Raw genomic sequence first — 17,008 nt, 5'->3', positions numbered from 1 at the left:
GAGAACAATGTCTGATGCAAAAGAGAAGCATATGTGATCACAACATGCTGCCTGTTAATGTTCAACTGCCTTTGAATGCTTTTGTTTCTGCAGTCTCAAGGAACCTTTTGTCCTTCTCTGTGCTAGAAATTCAATATTTGGTTTGTTATACCACATTATAGCAAACTAAGAAGGGATTATATATAAAAAAAAAACAGACATGCGAGTAGAACTGAAGTATCGCCGCCTAAATTTTGTTATTTTCAGTCCAGGGTGACGACATTACCTGTCGACAGCAACCACCACGCTCTGAGAGCTGGTCTCTCCGATGGATTCCTGAATGCTGGCGATCTGCTTACGGTCCACCGTCCCTCCGACTGCAGAGCAAAGCAAAGAGGATTCAGACAGGATTCAGACTAAAAAAGTGCCAGTGATATTGTACTGTGCATTTGTAAGACAGTCACTGACCTAGACCCAGGTACTCGTCGTTGCTCTGCTCCTTGGTACTGGTGATAAAGCCCTCTTTGCCCCGCACCGTCCCTGAGATGTAGCGTGCCTTCACTCCCGTACCGATGAGCTGAGCCAGTTCCAACTGACTGATGCACTTCATGATCTGAGAGGAGACATATCGAAACAGTGACCCATTTGGAGGACAGTGAGAGAGCAATGGACATCTCTGCTGTGAGAAATCCGAGAGACATTTTAAAGTGAGGTAAGAATATCAAACCTCATGCCAGGAGTTGCCCAGGTAGTTGCCATCGGTGTGGGCCACAGTGATGAGGGTCTTGATGGTGTCGATGTTTTTCTGCTTCATTTCTGAGATGCCAGAGCTGGCTGTCAGCAGGGTGAACCGCGCCAGGGCCTGGACGTACGCATCCCTCTCCAACTGTAACAAAAATCAAGCCAGTGTGTCAGAAACAGAAACATCGCAGCGTTAGCAGCAGGGCACAGCAATTATTCCTCCGGCTCCGACAGCCAGCAGTTACCTGTATGCAGAAGATACATGCTATCCTGATGGCGCAGCGGATTCCTTCCAGACACAGAGAGGCCACCTCGGTGTCGTCGCAGTCCTGCAGGCCCACGCTGAAAGCAGCCAGGAAGGGCGTCCATGCCAGCTGAGGAACAATAGAGGAGGGTGAGCTGTCCAATTTGTGTGTGAAACAGTGTGTGTACTGTAGTGGTGTGCATCTTCACTGGCCTCACGATTCAATTCGATTACGATTCATCAGTCTACGATTTGATTCGATTATACGATGCATGTTGCCACACATGGCCTTTTCATTATTTAACATAAATGGTCGGATGAATATGCTAACTTTTTATTTACATAATAATATTTAAATGCATTTCCACAATACAGCAGCTTCCTTGGAGTCTGAACACACTAAGAAAAAGAAAAGGCCGAGCCTATTTAAAGGTGCACTTGTTAATTTCTCAAAAACAAAACATAAATCTTGGCATTGTGCTTTAAATTAAAATAATGCGAACAACAATGAATTATTTAAATCTAAAAATCGATAATGTGACATAACTGCATTGATTCAGAATCGATGAAAACGATTATCTTCGGCACCCCTAGAGAACCGTACCTCACGATACATCTGTGTGTGTCTGCTTGTGTTACCTTGAACATGGGCCTGACGTGCTCCAGATGTGTGGCGCTGGTGAAGGGAGCCTGGACGTGGCTGACGGCCTCCATCAGAGCCTTGGCCGTCTTGGCCATCTGCTCCATCTCAACGTTGTACAGCAGACGCCTCTGCTTCTCGCTCGCCACACCTGAGCAAGAGTCAACACCACAGGGTCACACACTGCACAGAAACACCCACACAGAGATTTTTTTTGTTCTTCTAACAACCAAACAAGAAAAATGCACAAAATTTTGAGTAAGCAACTGTACTGTCTGCTGTATATTTTCATGATGATTCAGAGATAGCTGCATCCAAAGCAAATAGGAGGGTTACTCCTCCTGTGCTTTATACAATGCTGCTTGAACGTTTGTGAACCCTCCAAACATGGTGCCTGTGATTGTGGCCAAATAATTTGATTTTGAACTCATCTGCCCAGAGAATGGACATCCAGAAGGTTTGTCCAAGTGATCTCTGGGAAAGTTTAAACGGGCAACTCCGTTCTTTCTTGAGAACAGAGACTTCCTCCTAGCAACTCTCCCATTAATGACATGTCTATTTATTTTTTGCTTGATTACTGTATAGACACATGTACATTTATCCCAGGTGCTGCCAGAAAGGTCTACAACTCTCTGGAGATGAGATCTTACAAAACCTTTCCTAAGAATGTCTCATTTGATTGGTCTGCTTAATTGATTACTTGAGCACCCACGTGTGTTTCATCCGAGTCTATCACCCACTTGACTTTAACCGGTGCAGCTGGGGTTCACTTACTTTTGCAAATCACGTTCACATACTTCACTGGCTACACACAAAAACAAGTGCATGGAATTGATAACCATAAACCTGACATTTCATAGATGTGATGATAAAATAAGAGAATCATGATAAAAAAAACAAAAAAATCAAAACTACTCCTAGGGGTTCAGAAACTTTAAAGCAGCACTGTAAGTCTCATCAACAACAAAGACATCAGGTAGAAGATGATGAACGTGTCATGGCAGCCAGACTCACTGTGCTTGTTGGATTTCATGGTGAGCTCTTTCGTCTCCTTCATGGCAATCTTTTTCCCCGCGATCTCGTCGTAGATGGCCGAGAGGTACTCCTCAGGCAGGTCTTTGCTGTCGTTGATGCCTCGGTTCATCTTGATGTATTGCTCTTTTGTCATCTTATTCTTCACCTTTGCAGACGACAACGAAGATATGGGTCAAAAGCTGCTTATGCAACCCCTCTGATTTATGTTGCGCTCATATCCGACTGCTGTCCCCAAGGCTGCCACCCCACTGAGGCGAAATGCTTACCTGTGGACTGTGAAGGTCTGTTGTCAGCATGATGATGGAGTAGGCAAGGACGTACGCGGTGTCAGCGCTGGCAAAGAGGGTTTGTCTAGAAAATTGAAATGGGAGGGAGGGACACAGAGAACAGCGTGTTGTAAAGTGCGTGGGCCAAATTAAATTCAGCTCTTTTCATTGGGATCTTCCAACAAGAAATCTAAGCTCACCCCTGATTGCATTCCAGGTATCTCGCTGCAAATTTCTCCATGAGCCTGTCGATCTTCTGGGCCTCTCCGGGGAGCCGAAACCCCTCCAGGAACATCCTCAGAGCAGAGACGAAGTCTTTGCCCTGGAAGTCCATTTGATCCACGTACGCGTACATCACCTCTTTATTGAAACGGTCATTATCCCCGAGGAACTCTCCCACCTGGGTCTGAAAAAACAGGATCAGACAGAGCTCAGTCTTGTGTTTTCCATGCATGGGAGTCTAAAACGATCACCTCTTATTTTCCTGTTCATAAGAGGGAAAAGCGGAGTGAGAAAATCGATTCAAGCCCTGCAGAAGAGCAACTTATTTGTCCTTTCTTATCATTTCCTGCCACTAGAAGCTAATAAGAGCCACTAACGGCAGGAACCCTCCAATAAGTGTGAATTGGATAAATACATGTTACACTTCCATGGTTACCTGCTCTGTTTGATGCTGTGCTGCTACTGCAGCTGAGGGCCCTTGTTTTTAACGGATGCTATGAACACTCTTTATTGCTGATTACTGCTGTGAACAAGACGCCTTTGAGGCTGTCCAATCAAGGCCGAGTGTGCTCCTCGCCACAGTCAACATTTAACATTGTGCATGTAAGATTCTGGGTTAGACCAGCTGTTTGCTGCTCATGGACAGACATTAGATTATAGTGCAGCCTCTGTGTGTGGTTTGACTAGCTGATACACACAGCAGAGCTGGACTGGCGTCAATTATCTAGTCTATCATCCACCAGGGGATACAGCAGTTTCAATGTCTTAGATCTGAGACAAAAACAATAAGTAGCACAAAGATGGAAGCTGATGATGATGTTGTTCCAAATAATGATGTAAATGCAGTAAGAAATTACCAAGAGTGCAGCTGCATCCAGAAATTATTTCAGTTCAAATTGTTAAGCAAACAAACAACATTTTATAATCACACTTTTGAGGACATATAACATCATTTTTCTTCAGATTATGCATCGATGGGTAAGATTTCTGCAGAATTGAGATTAATTTCTGTTTCTTTTCAATTTGATTCACACAACACATGTTTTGGAGATTGAATGCATCACATGTACAACTGGCACAATCTTCCCATGTGCTTTGGCTGAATATCACAATCATTTGATCCACTCTTGGATTTCTCCAAATGGAAAAACACTGTAGTCAGAACATCTTGACCGGGATCAGTTTGTACTGTCACAGAGTTAAAATTGTTGTGCAAGCAGCACAGAAACAATATGATTTTAGATCTCTCTTACAGAGTTTGGTTTTAGTTGAGAAAAAAAAAATGTTACCGAATCAAGTCTCTCTTCCTGGTGCAAGAACTGAGCAAGGTCCTCTGGGGTTGTACCCAGCATGCCTTGCTCTTGAAGGTACTGGATTCCTCTCTTTGGTTTCTTGTTGAAGCTGTGTAAGGTAAAGAAAACAAAACTCGATGTAGCCACAGTATCAATGGGACAGAATGAAAGATTTAACTGTGTGTGTGTGTGTGTGTGTGTGTGTGTGTGTGTGTGTGTGTGGTGACACGTACAGGTCGATGCCCTGCTCGATGATCTCCTTCTGCTGTTTGAGGACTTCAAACTGCTCGGGGTTGTCGGTGCCTGACATCTGGGTGCTGTAGCTGCCGATGCCAGACGAGGCCGTGGAGTCCAGAGAGTTAATGCTCCCATAGCGGTTTATGGTCTCGGGGGCCTTGGTCTCTGTGCTCTCCTGCTCTGATGGTTTCTCTTGACCTGGGGAAGGGGAGGGAGGTGGCAAAACAACACAAGATAAGATCACCCAGGAGAGATGAGTCAAAAACACACCAAGTGTCTCTATTGTTACTGTAAGAAGCAACCCCCTGACATCATCATGAAGATGAAAGTTTTAAATTGAAACTCTGTTGCTGGCACAAATCGAGCCCCGAGGCTTTTAAAAAAAGAGCTAACTTACAGCTAGAACTGCAGGAGAGAGACTTTAGTAATTGAAAGTGGAAACTGCAACAGGGATCAAAACGGCCCTGAGGCCCTCGTAATGATTGTTGTTGGCAGGGAGGATCTGCACGCTCACATGCACGGCCTAACAAACACACACTTATTCACACCGACACACAGAGCAGGTGCAAGGCAGGGCAGGAGAGGAGAGGAGGCTGCTGGTATAAAAGGTGGTTTATCTAAAAGGCTCCAGGGTGTCAAAGAGGAAGCGGCCAGAATTTAGAGGCTGAAAAAGCTTCTTAATCCTGCAGAGAGGAGCTGGGGGATCTGCTGCTGCTGGGGCGGGTACACCCTGTAGCCCTGAGTTAAGGCCAGGCGTCTGATTACCCGTCGGAAACTCTTTAAAACATTCAGGACAGTGCGGTAATGTGAGCTCGCAGTGCGCCTCCCATTCTTAGCCTTACAGAGTGGAGAGAAACAGGTGGAGGGATACAAAGGGAGGGAAGGAGGGGAAACAAACTGTGAGTTTATACTGTGTCGTGGGGAAACGCTAATTTACATTTTCAGGAGAAACATCAAGTTGGATTTTTACCCATTTAGTTTTTAAAACAAAATGCTTTTTTACATTAGTTTAAATAAATCCAAACATGGCTCTGGTTACGGTCTATGGGGTGTGAGTAGGTAACAGGAAACCCTAAAAACAACACAGGTTATATGATGCAAGACTAATCCAAAACTGCCTAAAGCTACAAACACAACAGAGCTTAATATGCACGATTCCCATCACAGCAACATGTTGTTACAAACACCTCATACAGTTTTACCTGCTCTGGCTTTGAAGTCATCCAAAAAAAAGGAAAGAAAGGGGACAATTGAAAGAACGGAGATGAATATTGTTCTGTGATCCTGTTATTCTGTTGTTTTGCAATCAGGGTTTATAACTGGGTGAGAGGAAAAATCCTACAACAGCCAACAGGGTGAATTTAACATTCAAATGTCAAATTCTGACCGATGAGCTTCTGCTACATCACTAATGACTTGTCATAAGTTTCGGCCTGATAACGTCCCTGCTTTCCTCTTCCCTGACAGCGTAGCCCGAGGCTAGCCTGTGGTTTCCTTCCAAGGACTTGTGGGATATCTATCCAAGCCTTTTGCAAAGCAGCACTTTATTCCTCAGTTTGAGCTCCTCCTTCGGCAAACAGCAGAGACTCTGTGTTGTGCGAAAGACACAGGAGTCTCACACACAGGATCTGCTCCTGAAGGGCATTTCATCCCACTTGGGCCTGAAGGTATCGCTCTGTTTTAAAGCTAAACTTTCTGGATCAGCCTGCCTGTGCTGGACTCGGAGCAGTGTCTCGTTTTCTCCTCCGGCTGTAGCCGAGTTTGCGGATGCTCATTTTCCTTCTCAGTAGCAGCAGCTTCCCTGATGAAGGCCAACTGTCAATCCTACGACTGACTGCGGCCGCTGCTGATGAACGAGAGCTTCATCGCTAACCTCAGTTAACCTCAATGATGAACTGCTGTCAGAACGGAGTGACCAGCGGAAAAAGACTAGTTTGAACCTTGAGCATCTCATCTATGATACTTTCAAAAATACAAATTAAACTCTCCCTAGATTATTGAGGATAAGCGACAACCTGGATTTTTTTCCAGGATGTGCCTTTTTAAAGTGTTAAAATAAATCCAAACTTACACTTCTTGATAAGTAACATATAAATCACATGCAGAACTTTCAACAATAAAACCAAACTCTCTTCAAATTCCTTCCAGGAATTACACAACATGTCCCCTTGTTTCATTCAGCTTTGACCTGAGTGATTGCACGACAGTTCAACAGCAACAGATTATTCTATGTGTCGTTATGAACATGAATTCTGACAGTGATGTGCCTAAAGACTAAATATTGGATCAGTGTGCAGAATGAGAATGAATTAAAAGGTCATTTCTTTCCATCTCGTATTCAGCTCAGGTGTGACAGCTGCCAGATCGTCCTGATGAATTACAGTCACGTTGGTTTTGGTGTCTTACCAAGGCTGGTCTGGGAGTTGGGGTTGACATATTGGTCTTTACTCCACTCGACCATGCACTTCAGGATGGACACTAGACATTCAAGGCCTTTCTTTCTCAGGGTCAGCTCCTGGAGATGTTTAGAAAAAAATGTAACCACGAGGTTAACACAACAGATGCAGAGTTATACAACATCAAATTTAATGTTAGAAAAACAAAATATAACCTGTAGCGGTGTTGTGCCGAGCTCATGCCCGCCGCGACCCTGCGCGATTTTTGAGAGGTCGTTCACCAAGCGTTCAAATATGTTAGCAGCATTTAAGTCACAGTCATAGTTCACGTATATGTCCACCACACTCTGGGCATCTGAAAGACACAGATGAGAAACAGACAGAAAACTTGTGAACAATAAATTCAGACCATGTGCACTGTTTTTATGGATGATGAATAATCTGAATAATTATATAATTTATTAAGGGTTATTTAAACCGTTTCATTAATTGGAACCTTTATAAATATTATGTAATTCGAGGTTTAGGTGTACTACAGGCTTCACTTCATTACTGCATCATTATTTAAGAGCAAACAGTTATTATTTACTCACGAAATATCAGTGTTAGAGGGGAAATTACTTTTAAAGAAATGAAAACAGTAGCACAAACCTGCACATATTCTAGTGAGGGTTTGTATGACCATCCACTTGTGGTCGTAGGAGCTCGTGGACGTCTCCAGGATGTAGAGGAAAATCTCCTTGAAGAAGACCTGCAGGCAGAGACCACGTGACGGTGAGGAAGACAACAGGCAGACAAAGTGAAAACAGCATCAGAAACCCCCCCCCACATAAATTCACTTGTGTGGACACAGACAACAGAGCAGGTGCTGGTCACGCATTAGACACTCACAGAACAATACACTGCAGGCAACGGAAAAGAAAAAGGTGAGTGTGACTCAATTACAACAAGGTGGATGAATGTGTGCAGATCTCTGAGAGTCCACTTGTTCTGTATCATTTATGTCGGCTGCCTGCTGTATTGAGATGTTGGTGTTCTCCAACAAAGAAAAAGGAAAAAAAGATACTGAGAACATAAAAGAGCTTCTATTCTCACATATTTTCTATATAAAAGAACCACATTATAACTTGCAGTAATAGAAATAACGATGCATCATGGAAAAACAAGGTTACGATGAATTTACGTTGCTGTGTTGCAATTAATATTTTGCACCCACTTTCTCACAACCTTCTCACTTCAGTCATGAATTTCCTGTGTTTCCCTGAAAGACTGTCAACAGCCAGAAAAGGTGTGAAACGGCTGCATGTGTGGATGTTTAAATATAGCCGAGCTTAGCCAACTAGTTCATCGGGTTTTCCCTGCGTACTCGATCTGAATCCAAATAGAACAGGACTAAAAAATAAAAAAAATGAAAGAAAAAACTGAACACAACACAAATTACCAAGTGGAGAGCATGCAGCAAGCAAGTATGTGAATTGTTTATGGATAGCCGTCACTGTGTCGCACTAAAAGCTTTTCAGTGGAGAAGTTAAATGCCTTATTGTTTACTCTTTTTTTAAGCGCAGAATTTTACCTCGATTTGCATCTTGAGGTGCGTCTTGAAGTGGGAGAGCAGAGTGAGGAAAATGGATAGCGAGAGTTCGAAGACCTCAGGCACCGAGGACACGCCGTTCTTGGACAGGGCCACGCACAGGTACTGCTTGATGGCGTTGATGAACATCTCGTTGGTCTTGAAGATGGGCCCGGCGTTCTGCAGGATGGACAGCAGCAGCTGGAGGGACAAGACCTTCGATCGCAGCTCGTGGGACCTGAGGAAGTTCAAGCAGAGAGGGATCAGCGAAGATTTGACACTTACCCATAGAAATAAAGTTCTGGTAATGATGCGAAGTTCAATAAGTAAGGATGAATACGTTTCTAATAAGGAAAGAGATGACAGTAAGAGAGCAAATACTGCCTGTGTGTATTTTTGTTTGTTAGTGCATAAATTGCAGGTTCATGCCTGTATCTTTGGCTCTTTGCTTTGCTGTGTTCCCTAACAACCCTTTGAAAATGAGTCTGGCTGCTGCATAAAACAACTTAAAGGATTTTTTTCCCCCAGCCATCTGCTCAAGACTCTTAGAACACATTATCCAATTTGATGAGCATTAACATTTCAGGCATACAAACAAAAAAAGGGAGAAAAAAAAGAGAAAGAGAGGGAGAGAGAAAGTAGACTCACTTAAACCGAGTACTTATAAATGATGATATGTCCTTCAAGCAAAGTTACACCTCAAAGAAGCAGCTGTGTAATGCACACCATACCACATCACACTGTGTCTCTCCATCAGAGAGTTACAATCTTCAACAGCCTTCAAAGAAATGCTGGGACAACTAAATCAAATCTCCTCTGCGTGTGGAGCTTCAGCTTGTCTGAACTGTTTTTCTGCAGCAGCAGGACAGGAAAAAAATATATAGCTAAAAAAAAAAACATACTTTCAGCTACTTTATATGCTGAGATCGGCTGCTTGTCTGCAACGTCTTCCATCTCTGGCGAGCAGACAAAACAGGATTTATGTGGCACAACAAAAACATGTTTCTACGTCTCGCACTGCAAACGGCCAAAAAATATGGACTAGAAAAACCTGACACTGAAGTTACAGTAAGATCGTCATGAAATGCAACAGCAAACTGACATGGGTTTCCATGGTAACATGTCCTCAAAGGAAAATGGTAAGAAAGGGAAATGATGGAACAGGACGATGTAGAAGTGTGACAAAAAACACATTATGTTTATCTAAAATGATGCAATTTTAAATGAGGGGATTATTGGTTGGGATTGGGACACATTTCACTTTTTACATTTTAATTAAAAAAATTGCAGCTTCTGCATCACTTGGCCATATATTTTGATTATATTGTGAATTAATTACGAAGGTAAAATCTGCTCTTATCAAACGTCATTATGAAGTCATGATGAAAGAATGCAAAGATAAACCTAAATCCAAAGACTTGTATAAGAAACTACATTACCCATAATTCAGTGACAATCAGATCTGTGGTAGTTTTGCTCTTTCATGCAAATTAAGTCACTTGGGGTGTGTTATAGAAATATATGTGTTTATTTCACATCCCATCAACGAAAGTCTGAATTAGATTGTTAGCATTTCTAATAACTAACACAGTTTGGAGAATACAAAGAGGGAATTATCAGATTTAACAAAAGTCAGTTGAAGCCATTGTTAATAGGATGTGTCCATATTTGTTCAGCATTTATCCTTGTCTGGATTTGTGTGCCTGAATGTAAAAATCCATTTGACAACACAGGTCATTGTTGTATGTTTCGTACTAAAAAAATAACCTCTAAGGTCTAACAGGAAAATAATAAGCCCTCCGGAGAGAGGAAGTGATGTTTTTAATGCACCATGAAGATACAAAGTAGTTTCTGGTGGTTAAGGTCATAATAATGCTGCTGGTTATCCTGTGTGCTGTGTTGTATGTGTGCGGTATAGAGAGGGAAACATCAGGCAGGGCAGCCTTGTTAGAGGAGTGAAAGGTTTCTGTCTGGCACTGACACGACACATCAGTGCTCAGGTAATTGACATGGCCTTCATCAGACAGACAGACGCAAATGCGCGCACACGCACACACACGCACTTTTCACCACATTAATTTTGAAAGCCATTCAAGCGTGAGCGAACATTTTGCCAACTGACATAAAAAATTGAAAAGATGAAACAGATTTTTAAAAAAGTAAACAAACACATATCAAAGTCACGCAGCAGACACTGTGTGAATTGAGTTACACGCAAGAACCAGATGCAGGAAATCCTGTTTCACATAAGATACTGCTATCAGGACCAGGCAATCAGATGCCTCTATTTTGGCAAAGCAGAGCATGGCCAGAAGAAATATTGACTGTTGGCAGAATCAGATCATTCCCGTCTCCTTTATGTCGCTTTGAAAAAAAGGGAAATGGTTAAAGGGGGATTCTGTGCTTCATGAAAAAGAGAAGTGATTCATAAAGTGTTGAGCAATGCCTCATTGTCTCCTTCATCATTTTAAACCATGATGCATGTCTAGTCCTACAACCAACACACTCTTTTTCCCCTTTTGATATTCACAACCCATTCAACCAACACATAATAAGCTGGACAACATCCATGTGATTAAAAATAAATGTTCTGTCTATGTCAGAATCTAACATGGTGATTACAAGTTAATGACACTAATTATGTCCATTGTTTTGCTTCCTCCATTGTGAACTGTGGAAATTCTGGTGTGTTTTTCTAACCAGGTTTAAAAGTTCACCGTCTGTAATGTTTAGTCCAGTAAAGCAGCAATAGTTAAAGGAAGGGTTAACATGTGGTGCTAAAGGTTGCTTTAAAGTTAATAAGTTTGGTGCAGCCGTCATAGAAAAGGATTCACCCAGATGCAGTGTTTACTCAAAGTTAAGAAAACAACTACTGATCATTTTGATCATTGCTGGAGTAACTGTAGTATTTAAAATATCAGATTATATTGAGAAATCTTCATCTGCCAGATCAACAGTTTAAGATCTTAAGATATTCAGTTTTCTTTTTCATAGGGGATAATAAATAAAAGTGTCACATATTCAGATGATGAACTCATTAATCCATAGAAACTGAGAACAAAAAGTGCACAGTCTTGTTGAGCTAAACAGTGGACCAGCACACACAAACAGAAATCCTTCTAATAATATGTATCCTTCCGGTGTGTGCAAGTATATCTCTCTCATTTTTTGTGCAGACACAGAGACGAAGAAACAAACAACAAACCATGAAATTTAAGACCACTGAAAGATCAAGCTTTATAAATGCTAAACAAAATATGATCAAGCCAATCAAAATCCATTCTTACTTCGGGTCAGGCGGTCCATCCGACAGCGGCTTCATCGACAGTTTGCAGAGTGAGCGAAAGACGAGGAAGGCATCTTTCTGGAGGATGTGGGAGAACTTAGCACCAGGTGGCTGGCCCGGTGCTCCTCCCGATTCCTGCACGGCAACAAAAACAGGGAGGAAAAAAAAGAAAAAAAAAGAAATCAGCGTGTAGTTAGCAACATGTTATTCGACTGAATGGAACATCCTCCAGCCCGCTCGTCATAAACAGTGTGATTACAAGCTTCCAGATCTATTAGTTTTGTTTAACCCTGATCATCGCTGAGTGCAATCAAACTTAATTGCAGAGTTCATATATAGCTGAAGAGATGGATGATTACATAAGACATTCCAGGAAATATGTTCACTTTAATTACTGAGACTGGCTTCAGCGGTTCCCAAGGTGCGTGTGTTGACAATCTCATTCAATATTTTGTCTTCTGATTAAATCAAGTGGTTCATTTTCCTCTGGCTTACATCCAATACAGCCGTAAAATATTAATCAAATTAAATATGTTTTTTTGACTGGGCCAAACACACTTGACAGTCATGAGACATAAAATTAACACATATTTAAAACAATTTCTTGTGTAATTTACTTGCTCTTGTGTTATTCAGTGGATCGTACTTCCTCCCTATACAGTAAATCATGTTTTGTTTCCACAACCATGCTCCGTCCTTCACCTGAGTGTCATTGGATGAGACAGACAGTCTGTCATCAGGCAGCGAGGGGGTGAAGCTGGCAGAAATAGGCGTGCCGGGGATCCCGTTGGCATGGACGTGCTCGCTGTCGCTGCCCAGGGTGCCCTCGTCCTCCAGAGAGCTCTGCGTGCCCTCGGTCACCTCGGTCACCGCCTCGGCCGGCTCCGATTCTGCCGGCTCGCCCTCACCGGCGGGCTCCTTGGTGTCGGAGCAGAGGTTCGCAGGGTCCAGGCAGTGTCCTGTGGTGACGATGGAGTGGGGGTTAGATTGACGAGGGAGACGCAACTATTCTCCCAATTTACTGTTCCCTTGCCTTCACCCCCCTCTGGCAAGGAAACATTAAATTGTCAGTCTGGTATTTGACATGATGTTCTGGTCAAGTACAAAAAGAGAAAATGGGCGAGCGGTCAGGTTAAGAGAGGATACAAGAGTCCATTTCTGCTCAATGTACCACCGGACCATTGCAGTCTGTTTGTCTATTTGCTGCTGAAGGGTAAAAGTGAACTGAAAAAGGATGCCAGAGCACTTTTCTATTGTGTGTGAGAGTTAATAGAGCTTTTTTCAACAACCATTAAAAAAAACAAGATTTCTTTTTTACTTTAACACACAAAGAACGACTACTGCGCCTTCTTTTTGTCAGCCTCTGAGGAAACTTCAGGGAGCTTGACCTGACCTAAAATTATAATGTTGCATCCCAGCAAGAGAGGGCTGGGTTTAGAGATGTTTGGTTCTTTGCCTTTCAGACACAATTTATACCCAGAGGTGCTTGTTTATGCCGAACAGGAGCACCATCTTGGAAATAATTCATCTGTCATGTAAGGTGCAGCATGGATAGTCTGCATTGTGTCTCTTTCTTAGCTCCCTAGTTGTTCAGTGAAATGCTAAATGCACCATAACTATAAATCCAATCACTTGACAGTTACTTTAAAGGCGAAATCTATAGGTGAAGATTCATTTTGTGCGTTTATTTCTTTCAAAGTCGGTTGAATGACTCCTTCAACATTAGTGTGACAAATGTGCCTGAAGATAATTATGATTTAGGAGACCGTGTATTTTCCCCTCATAGCACACGCTGCAATTTAAAAATAGTCCCACACAGAGCATGACTCACCTCCTGCAACAGTATTGACGACCTCCTGCAGGATACTCTGGACTATTTCTTGGGCTTTCTCCTCATAGTTTGGAGTCTCCTCCTCCTCCTCGCCGGCCTCTGAATGCTGCTGGGCTGCTGCATCTGAACAACACATGCACACTTTCAGGACACACACACATCATCCTTTTTTTTATCTAACTAAAAAGGTGCAAAGTGCAACAGATGTATTCTGCTGCAGGCATGAAACTCTCTGGACCAGCGTGCATAGAATTACAGAATCACTGAATGACTGATTGTTCTTTTTTATCCTCCTCCTTGTGCCCTACGCCAGTTCTCTCAATGAATTTGGCATCAAATGTTTGGTAATAGTAGTAAACATAGGTTCTGGCTGCGTCATGGTCTTTGACTGAAACTGCACAGGATGTGAAAGTGAAGCTTTTCATGTGTGTATTCAGGGTGTTCACTTCAACCAGTGATGTTTCTATGAACACATAAGCCAGAATGGATATGAAAGATCTGTTAGTGTGTGTGTGTGTGTGTGTGTGTGTGTGTGTGTGTGTGTGTGTGTGTGTGTGTGTGTGTGTGTGTGTGTGTGTGTGTGTGTGTGTGTGTGTGTGTGTGTGTGTGTGTGTGTGTGTGTGTGTGTGTGTGTGTGAGGCCTAATGAATTTGAAGTCACTGTGTTAAAGAGTTTGACAGCGAGTAATGTGGTCAGCGATTTCATTTAATGTGATGGGCATGTGAAGGCTGAAAGGACGGGATTTTTTTCAACCGGTTGAAATTTCATCCTCGTATTAATGACAAGCAGGAAAGTATAGTTGTCTGGTATTCTAAAAAATTCAAGAGAATAAAAGGATCCACTTCAGCCGGACTCACTCTGAGCTGCTGCAGTAGCTTGATCCGCCTCCGTCTGCTCGTTTTCAGCCACGCAGAAATCCGACCCGTTCTCTGGATCCGGACTCTCGTAGACGGGCCCCGGCTCCTCCTGCTCCCCGGACACAGACCTGCTGCTGCCCTCGGGGGCCGGTGTCGACGGGGTGGACGGGGTGGATGGGATGGTGATGCTGGGGGTCGTCGGGGTGACGGGGCCGTTGGCCTCCGGGGTTTGACCCTTGGCCGGCGGCGGGTGGATGTGAGTCTGGAGCTGAGGGGAGTCTGGCTCAGTGTGCTGGGTGACCGGCGAGTGCTGCCGGTGCCGCTCTCTCTCCAGCTGCTTCGCCTCCTGCAGCTGTGGGACGGGGGGGGGGGGGGGGGGGGGGGGGGGGGGGGGGTTACAACACACGTACGCAAAAAATAAAAAACAAAACAGAACACACACACACACACACACACGAGCACACACGGAGGACGGCAAAAGCATTCACAGAGATCAGGCACATGCAACACACACGTACGCACACAGAGAAAAAAGACGGGTTAAGACGATGTAAACCAACTCATAACAACAATTACAAGTGTGAACAACCTGTCTAAACTCTCAGAGGACTGAGTGAGCCCACAGCAGGGCCGCAACACTTCCAGATGTGAACGCAATGGGCGAAAGACAGCTATTGGGACAATTTCTCAAATTTCAGGAAAGTAAAAGCTTATATTAAATGTGTGTTTTCATGGTATGAATGCACTCTGTGAGAAGTAGGCCATGCCACTACAACTGCAATGAGACGAACTTCGTGGAATCAATTCATTTTGGTGGAAAATGGCTCGTACGGCCACGTCCTGACTCCTGGCTGATGTGGCATGACTGACAGGTATTACCACTGCTTCATATTGAGGGAGGGAAAGCGTTGCTGGGTAGGTCATGAGCTAAAAGTAGGTCACAAGAAATTTACACATGGCTGTGGTGTGCTGTTAGTGAACATTGTTATTGTTATTTCAGGTCAGAGATTGCCACACGGCAGAGGTAAAGTTTGGTTTTGAGAAAAATCAAACTATCTCTACCGCTAACCTCTGCTGATCGTAGAGGAGAGAGGAAAAAAAAGCACTTTTATGCACAGTTACACTTTCATAGCAAACACCAATACAAGTTCCAAAAACAGAGAGCAAACAATTACAAGCAGTGGAAATTCTCTCAGCCAAGATAAATTAACAACAGCCCATGGTGCATTTTCAGTCCAAGTGCATTTGTAGATTTGTTGGGCGTAAATGTTTGAAAAAAAAAAGAAAAAAAAGACTTGAGTGACTCAAAGAGAAAAAGCACAGTAACTTAAGAGAGACATGGGTAACAGCTGGAAATATAAACAGTGTGACACATTTACAAACCGATGATGATAGATGGTGATCCTTCAATCTAAAACAGACTAGCATTTAAAATTCTTGACTGTAATCCACAATATAAATCTGCCAAACACGGGAGACTGATGGCCAATATGAATCTGTGTCTGTAGCCATTCTCATGACACAATTATACATCTGTTCTACAAGCCAAACCAAAATCTGCATCTGCATTTCATATCTAGTTCCTGCACAAAACCCTTTTTATTAAAGCCGCTGTGTCTCGTTATCTTCCATCGGAAGATTTAACCTCCAATTAAATCATGCTGCTGTTGTCACATTTAAATGTAAACACCTGAATTCAATGACGGAGCACTCTGGGTGCAACAATTTGTATTGGATATGAGCCACGGTAACAAGGCCAGACAAACACGCCTCCACTGGAGGGGACAGACGAGGCAGCACAAGCAAACTAAGCTCATTATTTAAATGCCACCTCAGTCGGATAGTGAAGGCCGTGTGAGAGTGAGCGAGACAAACCCTATGTGTGTGTGCATGTGTGTGTGTGATCACACCATGCTGAGCTGCAGTCAGGAGGACACACACACAAACGCTGAAAGTGGATCTCCCTGTGCAGCAGCACAACACTATGCAGGCAGTGACAACACAACAATAGGCCTCGTCTCTATCGCTACCCCTGACTGTTCTGTTATATCTCTATGTCGACTCTAAACTAGTTGCTCATTGTTCTAAAAGAACTGCGTAAACCCTTTGGAGAAACAAAGTAACACAAAAACAGCTGTCAGGGACCGAGACAGGCGGAGCTGACCTGTGATAAAACATTTATCACGCCCAGGTGAGACTGTAAACTAAAATGTAAATTGGTTGCGGGAGAAACGAGATGATTTGTAGGCAAGTCAACAAAAGCCACGGCAAGCATATGGTGGAAGAACTACACAGCATACCTGCTCCTGTGCAGTGTAGGAGCAAAGGAAGGAAACGGATGAGTGCATGAATGAATGAGGAAAAAAGCTTAATGTGCAAATACAGATACACAGAGAAGAGTTTGAAAAGAGT

At 43.2% G+C, this 17,008-nt stretch overlaps 1 protein-coding gene across 2 annotated transcripts in view; it reads right to left on the bottom strand.

Moving 5' to 3' along the window:
* arfgef1 (ADP-ribosylation factor guanine nucleotide-exchange factor 1 (brefeldin A-inhibited)) overlaps window positions 1–17,008 on the bottom strand; it is a 53,769-nt gene that overhangs the window by 11,311 nt on the left and 25,450 nt on the right. For both annotated transcript variants that reach the window (XM_083995647.1, XM_083995648.1), the window contains 18 exons: window positions 14,597–14,948; window positions 13,740–13,862; window positions 12,611–12,867; window positions 11,910–12,043; window positions 8,626–8,860; window positions 7,704–7,803; window positions 7,268–7,407; window positions 7,063–7,171; window positions 4,653–4,854; window positions 4,417–4,528; window positions 3,106–3,311; window positions 2,906–2,990; window positions 2,619–2,784; window positions 1,604–1,755; window positions 966–1,094; window positions 707–865; window positions 448–592; window positions 266–356 (listed from right to left, as the gene is read on the bottom strand). In XM_083995647.1, coding sequence (XP_083851773.1) covers window positions 266–356; window positions 448–592; window positions 707–865; window positions 966–1,094; window positions 1,604–1,755; window positions 2,619–2,784; window positions 2,906–2,990; window positions 3,106–3,311; window positions 4,417–4,528; window positions 4,653–4,854; window positions 7,063–7,171; window positions 7,268–7,407; window positions 7,704–7,803; window positions 8,626–8,860; window positions 11,910–12,043; window positions 12,611–12,867; window positions 13,740–13,862; window positions 14,597–14,948 — 2,897 coding nt within the window. The remainder of the gene's footprint in view (window positions 1–265; window positions 357–447; window positions 593–706; window positions 866–965; window positions 1,095–1,603; window positions 1,756–2,618; window positions 2,785–2,905; window positions 2,991–3,105; window positions 3,312–4,416; window positions 4,529–4,652; window positions 4,855–7,062; window positions 7,172–7,267; window positions 7,408–7,703; window positions 7,804–8,625; window positions 8,861–11,909; window positions 12,044–12,610; window positions 12,868–13,739; window positions 13,863–14,596; window positions 14,949–17,008) is intronic.

This window comes from Trachurus trachurus, assembly GCF_905171665.1.
Source record: "Trachurus trachurus genome assembly, chromosome: 20".
NCBI classification, from domain to species: domain Eukaryota; kingdom Metazoa; phylum Chordata; class Actinopteri; order Carangiformes; family Carangidae; genus Trachurus; species Trachurus trachurus.
Note: the sequence above shows the minus strand (reverse complement) of the source record. Positions and strands in the feature narration are given on the sequence as shown.